The sequence below is a fragment of the Eptatretus burgeri genome, chromosome 1, assembly GCF_056783735.1.
Source record: "Eptatretus burgeri isolate ZD-2024b chromosome 1, Ebu_testis_v1, whole genome shotgun sequence".
Classification (NCBI taxonomy): domain Eukaryota; kingdom Metazoa; phylum Chordata; class Myxini; order Myxiniformes; family Myxinidae; genus Eptatretus; species Eptatretus burgeri.
Genome location: NC_140961.1, coordinates 26,958,666 through 26,981,301, shown reverse-complemented (window position 1 = coordinate 26,981,301; position 22,636 = coordinate 26,958,666). Strand labels below are relative to the sequence as shown.

The 22,636-nt window shown below is 44.7% G+C and overlaps 1 protein-coding gene across 1 annotated transcript in view; it reads right to left on the bottom strand.

Annotated features, from left to right (window-relative positions):
• Positions 1-562: 562 nt before the first annotated feature.
• The window catches only part of LOC147034081 (uncharacterized), a 24,702-nt gene continuing 2,628 nt past the window's right edge, over positions 563-22,636 (bottom strand). The window contains exons 2-13 of the mRNA XM_085849320.1: positions 22,466-22,629; positions 17,526-17,617; positions 15,205-15,295; positions 15,057-15,109; positions 9,493-9,618; positions 8,707-8,799; positions 5,114-6,014; positions 4,129-4,182; positions 3,865-3,993; positions 3,345-3,472; positions 2,924-3,014; positions 563-1,159 (exon numbers count right to left, since the gene is read on the bottom strand). Coding sequence (XP_085705446.1) covers positions 6,006-6,014; positions 8,707-8,799; positions 9,493-9,618; positions 15,057-15,109; positions 15,205-15,295; positions 17,526-17,617; positions 22,466-22,629 — 628 coding nt within the window. The 3' untranslated portion in view covers positions 563-1,159; positions 2,924-3,014; positions 3,345-3,472; ... (1 more) ...; positions 4,129-4,182; positions 5,114-6,005. The remainder of the gene's footprint in view (positions 1,160-2,923; positions 3,015-3,344; positions 3,473-3,864; positions 3,994-4,128; positions 4,183-5,113; positions 6,015-8,706; positions 8,800-9,492; positions 9,619-15,056; positions 15,110-15,204; positions 15,296-17,525; positions 17,618-22,465; positions 22,630-22,636) is intronic.

Below are 22,636 nucleotides of genomic sequence, written 5' to 3'. Positions count from 1 at the left end.
TTAAAAACAAAACATTTTAATTTTCTACATGTTTCAATCGATGCCGAAATGACTTGTTGTGGAATGAAAGAAGATCGTACAAAAAGGGGAATCGTGATGTAAAATAAAATTGCACATTTTCAGCGAGTGAACCACCGCACGATCAAATGCAGGCGAGTGGGCCCTGAACTTTGTTCAAGTCGATCGATATATTCAGTGACAGTGCGAGTATTGCAGAGTGCTCGCCACATGGTTTAAGCACTCAAGCAAGCATTCCAACGAAACGGTGAAGGAATGGCTGGCTTGGCAAGCCATTGCCGATTGGTTATATAAACACCATGCACACGTTGACGCCCGGAATGTCAAGCGATGTACAAATTGGACATGTGAACACTTGTTAGCAGTCGGAACTCCTGCTGAAGTCAATAAAGAAGTTTAAATTTTGAAATTCGGCGAAGATTTTGACATTCTCGAGGTTATGGAATGTGCGGAAATTAAATAAAGCCACGGAGGTATGAGAATTAACTCAGCATTCTATGACAGAAGTGAGGAACTTTATCATTAAGAAACTGTTGTTGCCTGTTTCAAGTCAAGGAATTGTTGAGGACAAAAGTAAATAATGCCTTCAGACTCTGGAGGGCTGAACAAGATGGCATGCCACCATCTTGGGAAGGCTCATTTTGTTTTTTTGTGATCAGCACGCCCTAAATTATCTTCAAAAGGGGTGTTTGAATTTACTCCAACCCCCAGATTTCATTCATGCACCACCTTGGAGTGCCTTGAATATGCATACAAAGTTTGTGGCTGCCATGTTTCATGGTTTTGGAGTTATGGAGGAGACGGACGATCGGACACACAGACATTGATCATTACAGATTTTATTTTAGTTTGTTCACAGGGATTGGCCCAACACAAGCTTAATCACTGTTGTCTGGGACATTCACAAATGCATCAAAGCAGTTTTATTGAAAACAAATGCCGAATATTGAAAGTCCATCAACCAAGGAGAAAGGAAATTATTGTAATGAGCTTTCAGGGGAAAGTAAAAATGAACACAAGCTTTTTCTTCATTCATCACGTTTGGTGGAAAGATGTATGCTGGAGAATCTCCTGAACAAGTTTTTCTTCCATTTTGTCTCTTGAGAGGGACTGAGAAAAATCTCTCTCAGAAGACAGTTTCCTGCAGGATTAACAACATCGAATGAGTACAAGTCTATTACTGTTTCAATCAAAGAATGGAAATTAGTGATTATTTTTTGATACATTTTCATTTCATACCATAACCTTTCAAATTTAGTTTTACAAAACTTTACAATCAATACACTTTCCCAGTTGATCCATTTGGCATTAATCAACGATGATGGAAATGGGTTCATGCTAACTCACTTTTATACTTTGATACCAAGAGGGCGTTTGAACCACAATGATACTTGGACCCGATGTTGGCCTTTCAGTCAGTGAAGGATATCAGGAGCAGGTTACTGCAATTAAATGGACACATTTGCCACGTTTTCCTCCCTTTCCAACCATTTGATTTGCTGATAAAACATCATGAAGGCTTCCAAATATAATTGTTATCTCTGACAACAAAGGTTGGAGGAGGTTGTGTGTTCACCCCCATTTGTCTGTTTAGCTGTTTGTTTACCCATGAACAGGATATCTCAAAAGGTTGTGGATGGATTTGAATGAAGTGAATAGATTTTGGTGAAGATCTGGATCCGATAATTGTTGAATTTTAAAAGTGATTTTTCACCATTGACTGATAGATTTAAAACGATCCACAGCATATCATCTCAAAAAGTTGGGAACAGACTTGGACAAAATCTGGGAGAAGAGTTGGTTCAATGACAAGAACAAGACTTGGATTTTGGAGGTCCGGATCCAGATCCGTGATACAAAAATAGTGGGATAAGAAATGTAAACTATTTAGCCTGGTGGAGGAATGCACTCGACCGAGTTCCGTTCTATTTTTGAACACAAACAAAGTCCCCATATTTCAGCCCGAAGTCGATGTGATACAATATTGTTGTGTTGGTCACCGGCCTTGGTCCTGAACCGAAGTTCAACTCCCATTCTGGTCGACAGGGGTGAAGCCACACCACGGGTCCATTCATGACTGAGTCTCGTGGGCTTCCAAACAATGGACACAACTGCCAACCGAGTTTGATGTTCCAAGAAAGGGTCTCGGTCCAACGTACCGTGTTCCCTTTGCAATGGGAAAATGAAGCGGATCAGGAGTCATGCTTCACACCACACTCCAAATCTGATTGGTTTGTACTGAGCGAGATCTGGCGTGTGATACTTTACAATTTCAAAAGCATGACCCACTGATGCCGATTGTTCCTCTTATTGGCACACAACCACAAAGAACCACGCACACAAATAAAAGTGACCAGGTGAGTACATTTGTTTTGAAGTTGTGTGATTCAAAAGCACAAAAATCAACAATAATCTCCTCTTACCCATGCACATCCCGAAACAGAACAAGCGAACACACAGAAAGTCTTCAAATATCTCACTTTGGGCCCTCAAACAATCAACAGTCATGGACATTTAGGGTGTTCTAAAAAGACCCAGACAACTTTGGTTGTTCACTGATTTCGAAGCACAAATTATATGACACCCTTTGGTTTATAGGAAACAGAAACCATCTTCAAAGGCTGTTGGATCCCCAGAAAGAACAGTGGATGGATTTGTTGAAAAGAACATTAACCGAAGATCACACCAGAACAGTGGGAGGAGAAATGACGTGGGTTGGGAGACACATCCATCGATTACCGACATAACGCATATCTATCCCAACACAGTACGTGATTCTGATGCTCACATGTACAAGGAAAAACCAGGAGTTATGGTAAGGAATTAAAATACATTTCATCATAAAACTTTCCATGAGAGAAATCAAACAAATAAAATTAATAATTCTGAAAACAAATGACTGTACCTTCTCATGCAGTCTCTCACTATTCCTTCATTGAGGACTTGAGAAAATAGCCTTCACCTTGGAGTTTTGCATTTTCAGAAATGCATTCATTCTGTGGGAGGTGAACACAATTGGAATATAAACAAAAGCTGCAGAGATCCACGGTCTCGCCTGCATTGCTGAGCCATATGCAACTTTGAGCCAATGTGTGCTCAGGTGGTGGTCAAGGAAAGTTAATATCGGTCAAATTATCACTCAACAGGAGGTCGAGTCCTCAGATCCATTGCCTCACTTTTGTCCCAGTTCGTGCCCTCTCATTTGTCCATCCTCCCCACCTGACCAGGTAGCACACATTCCAATATAATCCCATATCTCGTTACCATCCCCAATTCTAAGTTCTTCATTCCTTTCCACCTCTATTCTCTCGTATTGGTTCTCGTACCCTTCCCTCCAGCCCTTAAAAATTGCTCCCTATCGATTCCTCATGCTTTCTTCCAAACCAGGTATGTTCTCCAGTCTTGCAGGTTCATGTAAGATGTCTTGGTCTCCCTGTTGATGTCCTCAGCCATTCTGTGAAAAACCACGATAACGTTGAATCGCTGAATCAAGGTTTAAGAACTTTATAAACAATTTGACATTATTCTTTGCAGCATTAAAACCATCGACTCTCCATGAACATTTTTGGCATGTCAAAAGTTTCTGCCAGGTTTCCTCGAACCTCAGCACTCACAATCATCTTCTGAGTGAGTGGAGTCGAGTAAAGAGTTGTGGGTGTGGAGTTCTCCTCATGTTTGGTTATTGGGAATGAATAACTTCACATTCCCAGTTATTCGACACAAATGCAAAATGGACATCTCCATTTTCCACAGCTCATCTCCAACAATAAACAACAGGATTAAAAAAAAAGAAGTGAACAACCAGACAAGACAGACAATTAACTTCTTCCACCTCTCCCCTCTTACCACCTTCACAAACCAATAACTCCTCGAGGAAGAGTTGTTTTCCCTCATCAGTTCGGAGCAAGTGTCACATGATGGCTTTTCATCAGAAACGTTTCTTGTGTTTTCTCCAATGAGTATCGAAATCAAAGGCTGCTCCACACAGGAACCGACAACATATCAACAGGGTTAATCAAACACCCTTAATGTCACTGAATAATTATAATTCAAGATGTAACCACTGCAGGTGCACCATTGATAAGTTTGTTATTTGAACTAGCAGAGTACCTGCCCTACAGGTGATCTTGTGCCAAGCAAGCAGCACGATCTTCTGACACACACCTTTATTTTGGCATAAAAAAACAACAACCAGGTTACGTGCATGAAGTAAAAACATAACCACGACTTGTAATTCAAGACCTCTCACTTCCCTGGAAAATGTGGGGACGGGAAAACTGTACTGTCAATGGTGGAGACTTGTAATTCCCTCCTCCACCGGGAGTCAGCGTGACATGATACACATTCATATCGAGAATATGATTCCTCTCTCCCTCCCCACTCCCCCCAGACCACCCGCAAAGATAAAAACACCCCGATGCATAAATTGGTGTCATGCTGATCATATGTAGCAAGTCTGAATGTAATCATCTCAGGACTGGAGAAGGAGGAGCGTGACAAACAAACACTGGTCCATGAAGTCCAGTAAGGATGTCAATTTCACCAGGTGGTTTCTGATGATAAATCCTCTCCTGGGAGTGATGTGAAAACACATCGCTGGAATAATCTCCTCTGCCTGTGTGCTCCTTTCTGAACGTAGACCCATCTGAATAACAAGTGAGTCTGACTTGTTGATAGTCAATATTCACTCCTACCTTGTTCTATTTTCCAAATGTAGCTCTTTGAATGATTTTTCATTTGTTTGTCTGTCCGCTCCCCAACAGCCCGAACTACTCAGACAATTGTTCCGACACTTTTGGAGGTTGCAGCCACCGTCCCTGTGATGGCTCATGACAAAGTTTTGTGTGTGTGTGTGTGTGTGTGTGTGTGTGTGTGTGTGTGTGTGTGTGTGTGTGTGTGTGTGTGTGTGTGTGTGTGTGTGTGTGTGTGTGTGTATCACCTCCAGAACTCCAAAAGCATGAAGCCTGAAGCTTTGCATCCATTCAAAGGGAACCCAAACTGAGTACATGAAGGAAAATTGGGTGTTTGGATTAATTTAAACTCCCTTTTTGTGGATAATCGATCAGCTTGCTGTCGCTTGCCAATCCAGACGTACCTTTTCCACCATTTTGTTGGAGTGCTTGCTTGAGTGCTTGAGCCACTTGGAGAACGCTGTGCAAGCTTCGTTCTCTCCAAACTTCCACAGCGATACCGTGGCTCGGTTCTCCGTGGGAACATCCCCAGAGGTCGGAAGGGAAAATAAATCAAAGGATTAGAATGAATGAATAATGGGACAAGTGAACTGCGAGTTTTTGAGGGAGGAGAGAACTCTCTCTCTCTCTTCGCTGTCTCACCTGGGTTCAAATTCCAACTCGGTGACAAACTGTCATCCCGGTGTTTCACAGGCAGAGTGATTCATCAATGTGTGTGCCGTCTCCGGATTGACATGAAACTGGTTGTTACATTTGCAGGAATTTCACCCCCTGTACTTCCACTCCTCCTCATCCCACCCCCCCTCCATTTAACTCTCCCCCACACCTCTCCATCTCTCACACCCCTCTTAATAAACTCGTCGGTAAAGTGACGGGTTGTATTTGCTGTTCTTCCAATGAAATGTTAATTTGTTTCACAACATCGTGTCTGTATTTCCATTTGCATGTTCCTATCGAAAGGTGATGCGAGATAAGGGGTGCTTTAAGGAGATTGGGAAAAGTGAACAAAGTTATCCAAAGAGACAAGATTAATTTTGAAAACGGAGGATGAAGGGCACAGGTATCATTTGGAGTGACTCAGAGTCAATCTCCCCCCCCCCCCTTGCTCCCTCCGCACCCCCACCACTGCACTTCAATGTGGAGCAGGGAGATGATAACTTAAGTCTGATTCCAGGTGTGATATATAAAAAAATAATGAACACTTACACTGATGAATGGTGAGTTGTCCTGCGATGGTGATCAGCCTTGGAACAGGTGCATGACTTGTGCATGCCCTCATCCTCCTTCAAGTACTTTTTAGAATTGCTGCAAACAAGAAAAAACAAACAACCAATAAACAATCATCCTGAGGTTTTGCACCAAAGAGTGTGTCATCCTTTGGAGGGACATTAAGCAGGGCGTCCCATTTGCTTGCAGTTGTTGGTCGAAGTGAGACATTCCCGTTTCTCTTTTTCAAAGAGTCGTCCATTGTGTACCAGTTCCATGGCAAAAGAAAACCTTCATGATATTGTTGCGGTTCTCGGAACCGCACGCATCCAACATAAAGTGGTCCCAAGACAGTTATTCCATTAATATATCGATAGTCCCTTCCCTTTTGTCTAGCGGGACAACAGGGGCTTGCATTGCGAGGATCTCATAGCTCGGTTTGCTTATATCATTCCTTCTTCATCTCATTTCTCACTTCATTCCTACTCTTCTTTTCTGATTATTCCTGAGGGAAATCTGAGCCACGTACACCCTTCGCTGTGAGATGGGTCCTCAGCAAAGGCCAAGCAGGCATTACGCTGGACACCCCTCCATAGAAAGCACACTCAACACGACGCCCGCGCTGCACGGAACACGTACCGAGGAGACGGAAGAAACAGCACCTGAGAAAGGGGCACTCAAACACCACATGAGCATCGACACCACAGAGCTCCCGTCCTCAAGCGATCCCTCAGTCGAGGCCGACAATATTAAAATGACAACCACGCCACATTTGGCGGGATGCGAGTGTGCAAGGCGCAAGTGGCGCGTTCCTTTCAACCCATTTCTGGACTAATTATATCGATCGGGTTTCACCCCACGCACACGGTAGCAAAATCGGGCAAACACGAGCGCTGGCCACGTGCGTAATGGCAGATCTATGCGCACTGTACGGAATTTGCTCGAAGGCAGATCCGTGCGCCACCCGCGACTTTATCGTACAGAGCAGGGCACAAATGGACACATCTTACTGTCTGTGCATGGGTTCGCCATAACATCGTACCTTTGGTCCTCGCTGGCGGCCGCGGACGGCGAGCATCTTCTCGCCTCTGCGGCTAGCGGGGCTGTGATCGGGCGGAAGCATATTGTGCAGCTCGGGCCACGTGGCGCACACGGAGCGGGCGCGTTGGCCAGCGCTGGTCGGTGGCGCCTGGGCGGCGTCAGGGCATGGCCTGGGGGTTCTTGCAGGGCGATTCATGGCACGGAGTTCGGTGTGGGCGATTCGTATCATGTCGTGAGGTCGGAGCAAGACATTTTTACGGCGTGGGGTTATCTTGCCGGAAATGGAATGTTGCTGTTTCCGGCCATCGCGGCCGGGCTGTGCAGGGGGTCGGGGCCAGTCAGAGCGCCCAATTCAGGTGACGACGCAATACTTTGTGGTGGCCCCACGCCATGGGGCCGATGAAGGTCAGAGCCTCTCTCAGCCTCTCTATCTCTCTCTCTCTCTCTCTCTCTCTCTCTCTCTCTCTCTCTCTCTCTCTCTCTCTCTCTCTCTCTCTCTCTCTCTCTCTCTCTCTCTCTCTCTCTCTCTCTCTCTCTCTCTCTCTCTCGCCTTGCCTCCTGCTGAAGCTGTTCTTCGACTCCGTACGTCATCACCTCGACGACTCCTTCTGTCGTCATCGCTGGACTCCTCCTCTTCTCCACACACATGACGCTGACTCCACCCACCCACCCGGTTCCACCTACCACTCCGCACACTCGCTCTGAACTCCACCCTCCCAACTCAAGCCCCTTCTTCATGCCCACGGTCTCGACGCGAGCTGCCCGAAGCAAGAGGCGACGTGCCAGCTATCAGGGGGGTACCGTGTATCAATTATACAAAGGTACCGAGAGACCGAGCCTCAACTCCTCTCCTGTCTTGCTTCACTTCCCCTTCATCGGGTTTTCTGTTTCTATGTGTGTGTGCGTGTCCTGGCACCTGTCTATACAAGTAAGTCTGCACAAGATTGATATTATTATTTTCGGGTTCGGTCTGCTCTGCGTCCACTTTCATAAGTTGCTTGTTATTGCCGCACCACACCTTTCTTCCCTGTCTCTGCACAACACACCCCAATAAAACTATTCCCTGAACCACATACTTTCACTCACCCCATTGAAAATAAATTATTATTATAAATGTTCTCTACTCGTTTTTGGCTTTTCCTTCATTGATCCAGCATGGTCTGAGTCCTAGATTAGCCGGGACTTTATTCCCAACAATCCGTTCCTTTCAGCCGGTACGTCCATGGCAGTGTCGCTCAGCTGCATCCGATCCGGTAAAGTGATCCGGTCCGGTGGAGTGACCGGTTCGGACAAAGTGTACTGAGGGCGTGTTGCCCGGTAATTAAATCACGTGGTTATTTTTAGGGAACCGGATTAACTAGACGCAGGACCCCAAGTCACGTGGTTGAGTTATTGGCGTCTATAGTCGGTTAAGCGACCCGCCGCGTCACGGAATTATCCGTGTGCGATGGCCTACAATTCCGGGGAGTTTGGTGGGAGCCGAGATAGCTTTCCCCCCAGTGGTCTTCTCACCTGACCCCCGGCCCACAACAATATGATATTTTCCCAGAAAAGTAATTTTAAATGCTACTTATGCTATATAAACATAAATATGTTTATATAAAATGCTACTTTTTAACAATATTGGTTGTGATAGTGTTCTTAAACGAAAGTATGTTGTTTTATCATGAACATAAATATCAATGTGATTGAAAATATGATTGTTGCTCAGAAATCTTAGTGAAAGACATTGAAATGAAAGTTCTTTGACCTTCGTCTCGCTCCTGTTCAAGCGAGCCCGTGCATTCTCGTAATTCTGCTGCAACACCTGCATTTTAATCTCCATCATATGTTTGTTTTCCAGCTGCAAACAGCACACAGTTTATCACAAATTATATAAATATATTGAATTAAACCTCAATAAAACACACATTAACCCTCAATCACACATGCTTCCAAAATACATGATTCTCCTCTTTAAAGGAACAAGGACAAATGTGTCCAAGAGCAGCGTCCTAAAGATTTTGTCGGCTAAAAAAAAAAAAAAAAATTACATTTTTTAAAAAATAAACAACAACAACAACAACTTCCGATATTTCGTCACGGGCCTTGATTAAGCCAATAGCGAAACGCGTCATAATGTCTTTACGTATTTACGATATATCGTGTATTTACAAAATAAAGAATGTATTTACGAAATTACAATACGATAAATGGAATAATCTTTAAATAGTAACGTGAACTTTTCGAAACTTTAAAGCAAATATCCGAATATATTTAAAAGTTCATGATAGACGCTCTCAAAAGGCACCGTCTATGTGACGATGTGTACATGTGCTCATTATTTAAGGAGATCCGGATCTCGTATATACAAGAGCCGAGTCCTCGAGATTAAGGTTTTGTAAGAAGAAGAAGAAGAAGAAGAAGAAGAAGAAGAAGAAGAAGAAGAAGAAGAAGAAGAAGAAGAAGAACAACAACAACAACAATGCCGAGCTCTCTATGAGCAGCGTTCGCTACGCGCGATGCTGCTAAAAAGGATGATCATCACATCATTTACCTCTTTCTGCAGGTTCTGCACCATCGTCTCAGCATCGTGCAGTTGCTTGGTTCGCATCTCGACGACCACTTGGAGACTGTTTACCTCATTTTCCAGAAAGTTCACACGAGATGAAGGGGAATTTGTCTGTAAAAGAGGATGAACTAGGCTGGAAACAAAACAAGTTGAGGCAGTGATCAAGACTGGACCAATTATACACAGTACATCCTCATTAAATGGGGATCATACCGACCTTCGCTCATACACCTCTCAATTCCTCAAATTGGTGTATTTTTACAGCGCGTGCGCTGTATACAATTGCACCGAGTTTGAAATGTCCCCGCCGGCGTCTACCACGTCTCCCACGTCTCCGGTGTCCCCCCCCCCCCACGTGCCTCAAGACAGCCAATGACGGCCGTCCGGTAGATGGCAGTGCGTAACCTAGACGGAAATACCCGAGTATCTCAATGGAAATTTGTGAAACCAATGTGTTATATATGTGAAAACCATTTAATTTATTGCTTGACGGAAAAAAAAACGAAGAAACGCGCCCCTCATGTACGAACGAACGAAAGATATCATTTCCGCCCACCATCACATTTCGTGCCGAAAGACGTCATTTCCGCCCACCATAGCATTTCACGCCGATCGCCGAATGCTGAAAGCTAAGTTCTTCTTCTGCTATCATTCTTTTGCGGCCCCCTGCCACGCTGTATCGAACGATTTCATTCCTTCTCTTATATATAAAGGTGCTTATCACAATAATAACAAGATTTTTACATTTCAAATATTAAGTACGCTTTTTAATTGTCTTTCAACTGAAAAAGCATAAATTGCATATTTTAACATTAGTGTACTCATTTGCTTCACCATACGCGCTGTATTGAAGGATTTCACTTGTTATCCTTGTATTAACACACTCTTATTTGCCATTAGTTTATTTAGCTCATCTACAACAGAGTGAAGATGAGTTGTTGAAGCAACAATGATGTCCTTCAGGCAGTCAGGTGAAGGCTCCAGAAACAATTTTTCATTACCCCCCACCCACGACGATTCCGAAGTGGCTCAACAGATCATTTTAAAACTCGGCATGATGGTTCGTGACACCGATACGGAAAAATTAACACAGCCCTGATTTTCCATCCAGGAGGAGAGATAATTAATTAACTTAAAATGTAATCTATGTTTGAATGTCCATCTCATGACTATCCCATGACCCAGATTCCTTCATCTCACGAGATTGTGAATTAATAATAGGACCACAGGACCTGTTGCTGATCTGGGCCCTGGCCTGATGTTACCCAAACTTGGTAACATTCTGACTGGTGGGTCTGGAGAAGAAGATATTTAAACGAATTAATGCAATTTTCCCAAAAATTGACAAAGTCGGCTATTTTGACACACTTCCGGTCACGTGATGACTTTGCTAATTTAACATCCCGACCTTGACCTCATGTTGTCACCAAAATTAGGTGGCATTATGACTGGTGGGTCTGGAGAAGAAGATTTTTGAAGAAATTTACTAAGTCGGCCATTTGGACAGATTTATGTGACATACTTATGTCATGTGACCGGAACAAGCTTTGCAATTCCTGTTATCAGTCACGAGAGGAACATTGTTGGCAAATTTCAGCCGGATCGGACCAGCAGTTTGGCCGGAGAAGTGAAAAAGTAGAACTGATGGACGAACGGACGGTGCGCAATTACAATACATTATGTGTTCTTTTTTCGGCTGCTCCCGTTAGGGGTCGCCACAGCGGATCATCCGTTATGATCCGCACACCGATTTGGCACAGGTTTTACGCCGGATGCCCTTCCTGACACAACCCTGGTCGCCTCTTACGACACAGGGATAAGGATTGGGTTTCGCCATGATTCCGGGCTGCCCTACACCCTCTCATAGCGCGGCTCAGTGCAGAGCTCCCGTCCTCAAGCGATCCTCCAACCCAAGCCTCCGAGGAGCCGGATTACAGGCGCACGCCACTACACCCGGTATGATTACAATACATTATCTGGAATATAAATTACAGATAATCTAAAAAATAGGGGTAATACCCCTGGGTGCTCACTCACCCCCTTCCTCCATGAACCCCCTCAGACCACAATTTTTTGATGTCATGAACAAGCTTTAAACATCATGGGTGATGAAGGTTGTGGTCAAGTTTCATCAAAATTGTGTGTGTAGTTTCAGAGAAGACGCTAAAGTGTTTATGGACGGACGGACGACACGCCATCCCAAAATCTCCCTGGAGGTATGTTCCAGGTGAGATAATAAATAAACTAGAACGACACTCTTCGACCGTTATCCCTCCACCCACATTATGACATCATTATAATACTTGTACAAAGTTTGACTTTGATCCCTTCAGACGTTCTTAAGTTATTGGAGAAACAAAATCTTATCACTGACAGACGGACAACCCGGAAACATGTCGGGATAGATCCGAAACGACTTCGTCTGGTGGAGACGTAAAAATGATTTTTCATCATTCAATGTTCACCTCTTCATTAAATTTGATCTTCATCATAATATAATTTACCTGTTGAGTAAATTTTAACGTCAATGTCAGTAATACCGTCTTTCAGTAAAGAACATTAAATTAAGAGGGAGGGAGGACGGAACGTTAGGTTTGGAGTGGGGGGTGTGAGGACATTCTTTTTCATCCATTGTAGACCCTGGAGATCCTGCAGACCATAACCACGTAGTCGTAGTAGTAGTTATAATATTCAATGAAACAAACATTCAAAAGACAGAAATGGTTGTACAATAGTACATTGTAATATACTGTAATTAAATAACGTACTAATTAACATGCAGATAAAAGGGGCACGATAACAAGGACCAAACGGACTTGATCAGCACAAGCCAAACAGGATAAACCATCTCCATTATACATGTAACACATGAACATGACAGAAGAATGTTCCTGAAACGACCTGTCACCTGGACATACCAAGAAAGGGACATGACAAGGAATGTAAACGATTTGCATTGCAAAGTAACGTGACCACAAGGCAGGATAGACACTGAAGGAGAGTGAGGAGAGCAGAAAGCAAGAGAAGGAGGAGAGAAAAGGTGAATGAGCACATCACAAGGTGGAAAGAGAGATGAGGTAATCATGAGAAAAGGGGGAAACCAGGGTGAGTGGGATGAATGAAAGAAAGAAGGAAAACTCAGCAGGGGAGCCAGGCTCAAGAAGGTTCAAATAAGTGGAGAACAAAAAGCATGAACTGTCTGAGATCAAAAGGCAGGTACAGGTGTTCTCATGTAAAATTAACATAAAAAGAGATCACCAGCTCCATTGTACATCAAATATAAATTGGAATCATAAATAAAATCAGCAGGATGTGAATAAAAAGATTAAATTTTTTGGGATACATTATTGAGGCTCATATGAGAGTTAAATTATACATACAGAGATATGACAGAAGTAAATTGACACCTTAAATTTCTTCATTTAATCTGTATCACGTACTTTTACTCAGTGATTTTTACTCATATTCGAGGATTTCTTTGCAGAAACGAGTTCCTGGGTCTTGTAAGACAATTAACCATGCCTCGCAACCAGGGAGCACACAAACTTTCCGATTTTCAAAGAGGACGAATTGTTGGCCCATCGGAAGGTGGAGTCAGCCGGCGTCAAATAGCTCAGAACCTTGGCATTCCGCTTTCTACGCTCAATCGGGTGATTGTGCAATTCACCAGAGAAGGCAAGGGATCCACAGCTTCCTGTTCTCGTCGACCTGGGACTCAGAAAGGTGTCTTCGAGCCGTCAAGCGGTCCGTTGTGAAAACTCACCATTGCAAAGCAGATGTTGCAGAGGAGGTCAGTTTAGCTCAAGAACTGCCGTGCGGTAACTTCATCACCTCGGCTACTATGGGAGAGCAGCCAGGAGAAAACCTCTTCTTCGACCGGCCAACATTCAAAGGAGAAAGAAGTGGGCTGACAAGATGGCCGGTCAGACCCGTGAGTTTTGGCAAACTGTAATTTTTTCAGGTGAGTCCCAATTTACTCAATTTTCTGACAGTGGACACGTATTGGTCTGGAGACTTCCCAATCAAGTGTTTTCTTTGAACCGATTGCAGCCAACTGTCAAACATGGTGGTTTTTCAGTGATGATGTGGGGAGCAATCTGGAGCACTGGTCGGTCAGAGCTTGTGGAGTGTGTTGGCAAAACCAACTCTACGATGTACATTTCTATCCTTGAGGATGGACGTCTCCCCGTATTCTCCACTGGTCAGATGGTCAAAAACAATACTCTTCCATGAACAGACGGAGCTCCATGCCACTCTGAATAAAGACCAAAGAATGGCAGGACAGAAATGGGATCAAGCGACTTCCATGGCCAAGTCAGTCGACTGACATGATTCCCATTGAACACCTTTGGGCCAAATTGGATCGAGCTGTGTGGAGAAAGTCCAGGAAACAAACATCATGAGCAGAATGGCTGACCTGTTTGTGTGAAGCCTGGACAGAAATCCCCACAAGAGAAAATTTCAGAACTCGTTCGTTCTATGTCTGAAAAAGTAAAAGCGTTGAAATCTGCAAATGGCAAGTCTACAAAATACTAGTGAATGTATTAAAATGGATTAAATGATCAATAAATAAATTATTTTAAAATCATGGTGTCAATTTACTTCTGTCATGTCTCCGTATATAAAAAACACACACTCTTGTTTGATACGAGTGTTTTTATCCTTGTGTTAACACACTCTTGTTTGATACGAGTGTTTTTATCCTTGTGTTAACACACACTTGTTTGATACGAGTGTTTTTATCCTTGTGTTAACACACTCTTGTTTGATATGAGTGTTTTTATCCTTGTGTTAACACACTCTTGTTTGGAATGAGTGTTTTTATCCTTGTGTTAACACACCCTTGTTTAATACGAGTGTTTTTATCCTTGTGTTAACACACTCTTGTGTGGAAGGAGTGTTTTTATCCTTGTGTTAACACACCCTTGTTTGGAATGAGTGTTTTTATCCTTGTGTTAACACACTCTTGTTTAATATGAGTGTTTTTATCCTTGTGTTAACACACCCTTGTTTGATACGAGTGTTTTTATCATTGTGTTAACACACTCTTGTGTGGAATGAGTGTTTTTATCCTTGTGTTAACACACTCTTTTTTGGAATGAGTGTTTTTATCCTTGTTTTAACACACCCTTGTTTGATACGAGTGTTTTTATCATTGTGTTAACACACTCTTGTTTGATACGAGTGTTTTTATCATTGTGTTAACACACTCTTGTGTGGAAGGAGTGTTTTTATCCTTGTTTTAACACACCCTTGTTTGATACGAGTGTTTTTATCATTGTGTTAACACACTCTTGTGTGGAAGGAGTGTTTTTATCCTTGTTTTAACACACCCTTGTTTGATACGAGTGTTTTTATCCTTGTGTTAACACACTCTTTTTTGGAATGAGTGTTTTTATCCTTGTTTTAACACACCCTTGTTTGATACGAGTGTTTTTATCATTGTGTTAACACACTCTTGTGTGGAAGGAGTGTTTTTATCCTTGTGTTAACACACTCTTGTTTAATATGAGTGTTTTTATCTTGTTTGATAGAAGTGAAACTCGTACCTGAAAAGGAAGCTTTTGCATCGCTCCATTGTATTCCAGCTCAGCCCTCAGTTCTAAAGAGATAAAGAATTTACAAGACAAGTTGATCATGAAACTTTCTGTGACAGAAATCAAAGAAATATAATCAATAATTCTCAAAACAAATTACCTTCTCGTGTCGACTTTCGCCATCTTTCCATCGAGGACTTCAGTAAATCGAGTTCCTCTCGGAGTTTCTTATTTTGTAAAATGCATTTGTCCTGCAGGAGGTTAACGCATCACAAATTTAACATGATTCAAATACAAACAAAGGGAGCAGAGATCAAGGTCAAGCCTGTATGTCTGAGCAATCGGCAGCTTTGGGTCAATATTGTTGCGGATTCGCGCCCGCCGGCGTGCTGACGGCCACGTAACTCGAATCGCGGCACGTCGCCCACCGGACGGACAATCCAGTCGTGACCCTCTCGGACTAACGCCGGGAACTAGTCACAGGTGGACCTTTCGGTCTCACCACGATCGTGCCAATCGGCCCCCGCGTGGGATAGGGTTGCTCGCCAAATTCGACCTACCTAAGTACCCACACGGAGGGTAGACCGGGCGATCGCACCTCGCCGCAGGTCGACTTCGGACACGGGCCACTTTAAGCGATCCGTTCCGTACTATCGAGATAACCGAGCGGTGTTATTTGTCGGCCTCGACGGTTCGATTAATTATCGGGCGTTTCAGCCCACGACCAACCCTTTACGTGAAGCAAGATGGAGATTCAATAGAGGAAAAGACGAAGCGATGCGGGAAAACAGTTCAACATGAAGCACATTTATTTCGCGATGAACGGAAAGCACACATATACAATTCCACCAAAAGCACATGTAAAAGAAGAAGACAATGCAATATTACACAAAAAGCAAATGCAACAATGCAGATCTATCCGACTACCGAGCACACGGCAACACTTATACAATTTTACTTCACAGACGGCGCCGACAACACATGTACCCAAAACAAAAGAAAAAGAACCACCCTCAAGGATGAGGCGGGCCTGGGGCCGAGACCGGGTCGGGCCTACCCGTCTGATGATGAGACGCGAAGTGGCGGTGGTGCCTCAACTCCGCGGGCCTCGCGGACAGTGTCTGGTAGGGGTGGGAAAGGGGCCCCTTTGTCGCACTATCTCAGCGCGGGGGGAAACAGGAGGGGGTTGTTGATGCTCGGGGGATGGAGGATATCACCCTGTCTCGGGTCCCGCGACGAGCGTCTCCACCTCGACCTTGGTCGCGCCGTCGGCCTCCCGCCTCCGCAGCTCCCGACACCGACGCGAGCACCCCCTCGTCCGCCTTCGCCGCCGCCCCCTCTCCACAGCTCCGTCTGCTCGCCCTCTCAGTCTCCTCTCTTGGCTCGTCCCAACTCTTCACCCTTGACTTCTCCCCTCCGAACTCTGACTCTTCTTCCCAGCTCCGCCGACAACTCGTTCCAACGCACCACTCCCTTGAACTCCGCACAACTGCCTTTGACTGACAAACGCAGCCGTTTATATAAGCCCCGTGGCTTCGCTCTTTCACCCTTGACCCTCTGCCTCCGACCCTTCACCTCTCTAACCGGCTCCCCATTGGACCGAGGAAAAGTGGGCGTGAATGCTTTTTGATCCATGAATTTGCATATAGCGACCTCACTCCAACGCCTTGGAGGCGGGGCCAAATCGCCCACGCTCTCCGATAGGACGGAACAAAAGTGGGCGTGAGTCGTTTTTGATCCGTTTTTCTGCGGGAAGTCTGTGATGTTTTTGAACACGCTGCTCGGTGTGCGCCCTGCACGAGTCCAGTATCGGTGCCCACAAGTGGCGCAAGATTGGTGGTGATGCTGGTGTTGGCGAGTTGTGACGGTAAAGGTCGTGGCTGTTGTGGTGAAGCGGCGTTGTGGTTGGTGGTTGTTGTGTGATGACTGTTGAGACGTGGTGGGTGGTGCTAGTAATGGCGGCTGGTCCAAAATAAAGATAGGAAAAGAAAAACGGCTATCCTGAAGAGTCGCAGCCCGAGTGAATGACATGTATTCCCTCTAAACAACGGGTTTGGGCCTAACTACACATATACTTATGGAGATATCTCACCTAAGGTACCTGAATGGTGGTGTGCGAATTTCGTCAACCACAACAACATGTTCTCAGGAGGTCAAACAGAGCACACATGGTTCCCTTGAACCTCAGTGTTCAAGATCACCACGAGAGTAGTGGAGTCCAGTGGAGAGTTGTGTGTTCTCTTCAAACTGACAGCGGAGCTTTTGTCGCGTCTGGTTACTTGTGTTGAATAACTACACATTGCTAGTTTACACGATACTACACAACACAAAACGGACATCTCCATCTTCCACATCTCACCTCCAATTATGAAGAACAAAATTGACAAAACAGACATAACATAAAATTAACTTCCTCCACCGCTACCCTCCTCCAACCACCACATATGAACAATGCTTCAAGGAAGAGTTGTTTTCCCTTACCAGTTTGGAACATCTTTTACATGTCGGCCCCTTGGTATAAACTTTTCCTTGATTTGGAAGTGTCTGTGTGAGAGTCTTCGACAAAGAGGATCCTGCAATGTACAAACAGGGTTAATCAAAGATCCTTAAACTTTGTAAATCTCGACCAACAATAAACAATCATCTTGGTGTATCACAGGTAGGGCGAGGCCTCAATGTGTCTCGTCCCTCGGAGGGATGTTAATCTGGTTGTCCTGTTTGCCAACATTGGTTTGTGCATCCTAAAGAGCCCATAGCCTCCTTTGTAAAGTTTTCACTAACATCCTGAATAACATATTAATTTCTCTTCTGACAATTGTGGGGAAGGCAAAGTCAAACCACCTGTTGTCATCCTTTCTGTGGACCTTCTTCCACACTGAACCTACCTTCGAACAGAGCAGCACAGACAGGAGGTTCTCACGGCGCTCAAGTCGACGTCCAATGATGGGACAGGTGATGCTTTTGAGTCCAGTCATCCTTTCCCTATCAACTGTTTTGCAAACCGCTTGACAATCCGCATGGCAAATGGACAAAGTGATAAGGAGCGGCTTTGGTGAGCGTTAAGCGAGCCGCTTGTGAAAGGAACACCAACACCTGTTCATAAAATTCTGATCTTCACCAAGATGTAATCAATTCAACCTTCTCACACACTCAACGTGTCCACAAAGTTTGGTACAAATTTAAGATATCCAGCACACCAATAACTGAGACAGACAAACAAACAGGAGCGAAAAACATAACCTCCGTCCAACTGAGATGGTGGTGGTAATTAAGACACTAACAGGGGTCGATCAACACTTCACCTTAACGAAGGTTCATCATCCACATGTGTCCTTCAGTTTTACATACAGTCCAAGTGGGGTGGGGAGAGTTTGAACATGACGGTGTAAAAAGTACAGTCTGTGTTTTGTAAGAAGACTACAAATGTTTGAGTGGTGTGAGCCGAAAAGGTTCTAGATGGTCTAAACCAGCGTTTCTCAACCTTTGATGGCCCATGGCCCCCTACCGAGTCGCTTAACATTCGTGGTCCCCTGCCCTTCAATAAAAGATGCAGATTTCGTTTTATGAAATTTATTTACTCAGTCTTAAAAGGTAAATCAAAGTAAACATTTTTCTAAGCAATACAATCAATGAGACACTTGCTGTTGGGCTTGTCTGACGAGGCCTCTTATGTCCGGCTCCGTCTTGGACACAGCAAGGCGAATATCGTTCCCAACGTCAAGACGGTTTCTGGACTTCGTTTTAATGGTCCCAAGGTCAGAAAATCCAGATTCGCAAAGATATGTTGTGGTGAATTGAATGAGACTTACGGATGCCTTCTTGTTGAGTAGTGGATACGCATCCTGAACAGACAACCAGAAGGTGGAGAGGTCTTCTTTGTTACTGAAGACCAGCTTCATTGCTTTTGAAACCTTCAACTCTGCCAGCTCCTCTGCTTCATCTTCAGTAGGTTCAATTTTGGCGTTAAACGGGTCTTTGTGCCACGGAACATCCAACGGTGCATCGTCCAAATACGATTTGAACTCTGCGGAGAGATTGTCGAGATGTCTAGTGATGCAATCTTTGATGCCGACGGGAAGCTCAATCCTCTGCGTCTGCAGGTGCTCGTCCAAGAAGGGAAACGAGGCAGTGGACCCGGCCTTGATTCGTGCCTGCCAGACTTCCATTGTAGCAGACAGTCCGGCAAGCTTGTCTTGAACGTCACTGACTGTCACATCACGGCCTTGCAAGGACTGGTTCATTTCATTGAGTCGGCCGAATATATCGGCCAGGTAGGCGAGCATCATGACGAACTCTTCATTGTCGAAGTGGACATGGAGGTTGTTTTCGTTGTCTTGCAGGAAGATTTCCACCTCAACTCGGAGTTCATACAGCCGAGAGAGGCATTTCCCCCTCGATAGCCAAAGGACTTTGGTGTGGAACAGAAGTCCAACATGTTCCGCTCCCATTTCGTTGGCCAGGAGTTGGAAGAGCCGATGATTTTTGGCCTTCGCACGAATGAAGTTAATCACTTTGACCGCGACATCCATGACTTCCAGCGAACGAGGCGGAAGAGTCTTTGACGCAAGAGTGTATCGGTGTAGCGAACAGTGGGAGGACGTCACATGGGGCCATTCGTTCTTCACAAGCGTGACGAACCCTCCTCTGACGCCGACCATCGCTGGGGCACCATCAGTACAAATGTGCTTGAAATTCTGCCAACCGAGTCTATTAGCTTCAAAAAAAAAAGAGTCCACAATAGCTTTGATATCTGCCGCTGTCATTGTGGTTGATAGGGTATTGCAGAACAAGAACTCTTCCTTCATCTTTCCCTTTCTCTAGTAGCGAGCGAAGGCGATCAACTGGCTCTCCAGGGCGGTGTCGGTAGACTCGTCTAATTGAAGGCGAGCCTGGAGCGTGCTTTGTTGGATTTCGGAGCAAACTTGACGCACACATCAGCGGCCATGTCGTCAATCCGTCATCGGATCGCGTCATTAGAGAGCGAAACTTGCTGGATCTTCTTTTCGCCTCTGGTCCGATCATCAATTCCACCATTTTCTCTGTACATGGCTTGATAAGGTCCTCAGCAATAGTGTGCGGCTTCTTGCACTTCGCAATTCGGTGTGCCACTTCGTCGCTGGATTGAAGAGTAGGTTTTTCTTCTGGCCGGAATCCAAATTTGGGAAGTGTCTCTTCACGGTCATATCGTGATCGTTTCGCAGACAGGGCGTCGATATTATCTTCCTTCCTTCCGGGATGCATCTTGTTGCGATGGTTTGAAAGTTTGGAAGGACGTTGTGACGCATTTGACATCACGACCGAGCAGTGCAGACATTGCGCGCAGTCCACGCCATCTCGACTGACATTCGTGAATCCAAACTTGACATCGCTGTCATTCCATTTTCGAACCTTCGACATCTGAGAAAAAAATTGAAAAAAACAAAATTCTAACGTTTTTGTAAACATTGGTTTACGATGAATGCTCTGTGGGCTCCGCCTTCTCTTTTAAAATCGTGGTTAAACTCATCTACCCTTTTTACTTTGACACTATGACCGGAGACTCGTCGCCTTAATTGTACATTACAAGCTTCTGCATTCTGAATCGCAGTTTTTCGGCGTCCGCTCATGGTCCCCCGGTCGAAGGCCGATGGCCCCCTTGGGGGGGGGGCACGGGCCCCCGGTTGAGAAACGCTGGTCTAAACTAAAGGGTCACAACTTCACGATCCAATCGTACTGAGGGTCCAAATGGTCAAAAGGGTCTCATCTCTGAAGCATATAAATGTCTAAACAGATCTAAAGTGTTTAAAGCTCCAACGTTTCGAACATATCTGAAGGGTGTAATTGGTCTAAATGGTGTTCAGGTCGAAAGGGCCAAAAGGGATTTCAGGGATGTAAAGGTCCAAGAGTCTTTGGGGTCTAAAGGCAGCTTCAGGGTGAAGGGATTCTGAAAGGTTCTATTGGGTCTGGATGGATGTAAAGGTATAAAAGGAGTATAAGGGGTCCAAAGGATGTAAATATCTAACGGCATCTAAAAGAGTCATAAATGGTGTTCAAAGGTCTAAAAGGTACATTCCATGAACACGGATTTATTAGACATGGCGAGGGTGTAACTTGTGTTCAAACAGGACTGGACGTAATTAAAACACAGATACCGAGGCTTCACGGATAGCTTTGTTTGTGTATACAGTGCATGGACATACAGTACATGGATATACAGGACATGGATACAGTACATGGATACAGTACATGGATACAGTACATGGATACAGTACATGGATATACAGGACATGGATACAGTACATGGATACAGTACATGGATACAGTACATGGATACACAGTGCATGAAAATACAGTACATGGATATACAGTACATGGATACACAGTGCATGAAAATACAGTACATGGATATACAGGACATGGATACAGTACATGGATACAGTACATGGATATACGGTACATGGATACACGGTACATGGACACACGGTACATGGATATACAGTACATGGATACACAGAACATGGATATACAGTACATGGATACACAGTACATGGACATACAGTACATGGACACACAGCACATGGATACACAGTACATGGATAAACAAACAAACAGAACTAGAACGACACTCGGTGGAACACACACCTCCACCTGGTTGAACAGTTTACCTTTGTATCCACTGACAGGGTGGATCTGGATCCCAACCGAAACCTAAACCCAATCAATCCTTCCTCCTCACAAACACAAACGAACCACCAAGTTTCGCCAGAACTCGTCCACAACGTTTTGAGATATTGTTCTCACAGACAAACAGGGATGAAAACATCAGCTCAGGTGCACGGAGGTAATAACAGGTGTACGGAGGTAATAACAGGTGTACGGAGATAATAACAGGTGTACGGAGGTAATAACAGGTGTACGGAGGTAGTAACAGGTGTACGGAGGTAGTAACAGGTGAACAGGAGGTCGTAACAGGTGTACGGAGGTAGTAACAGGTGAACAGGAGGTAGTAACAGGTGTACGGAGGTAGTAACAGGTGTACGGAGGTAGTAACAGGTGTACGGAGGTAGTAACAGGTGTACGGAGGTAGTAACAGGTGAACAGGAGGGAGTAACAGGTGTACGGAGGTAGTAACAGGTGAACAGGAGGTCGTAACAGGTGTACGGAGGCAGTAACAGGTGTACGGAGGCAGTAACAGGTGTACGGAGGCAGTAACAGGTGTACGGAGGCAGTAACAGGTGTACGGAGGTAGTAACAGGTGTACGGAGGTAATCACAGGTGTACGGAGGTAGTAACAGGTGTACGAAGGTAATCACAGGTGTACGGAGGTAATCACAGGTGTACGGAGGTAATAACAGGTGTACGGAGGTAATCACAGGTGTACGGAGGTAATCACAGGTGTACGGAGGTAATAACAGGTGTACAAGTTTGAGGTGTAAACTTACCTTCACCGGGGAACCTTACATTCCACGGAACACCTTCAGTGTCCTTTCCACCACCACAGACCTTCGGACTTCGTGTCTCGTCCTCCACCTGAACGTGAGGGGTCGATTCGACCTCACAGGAACCATTTTCCTCAAACCCAGAGGACGATGTACAACAAATCGACCTGAAAA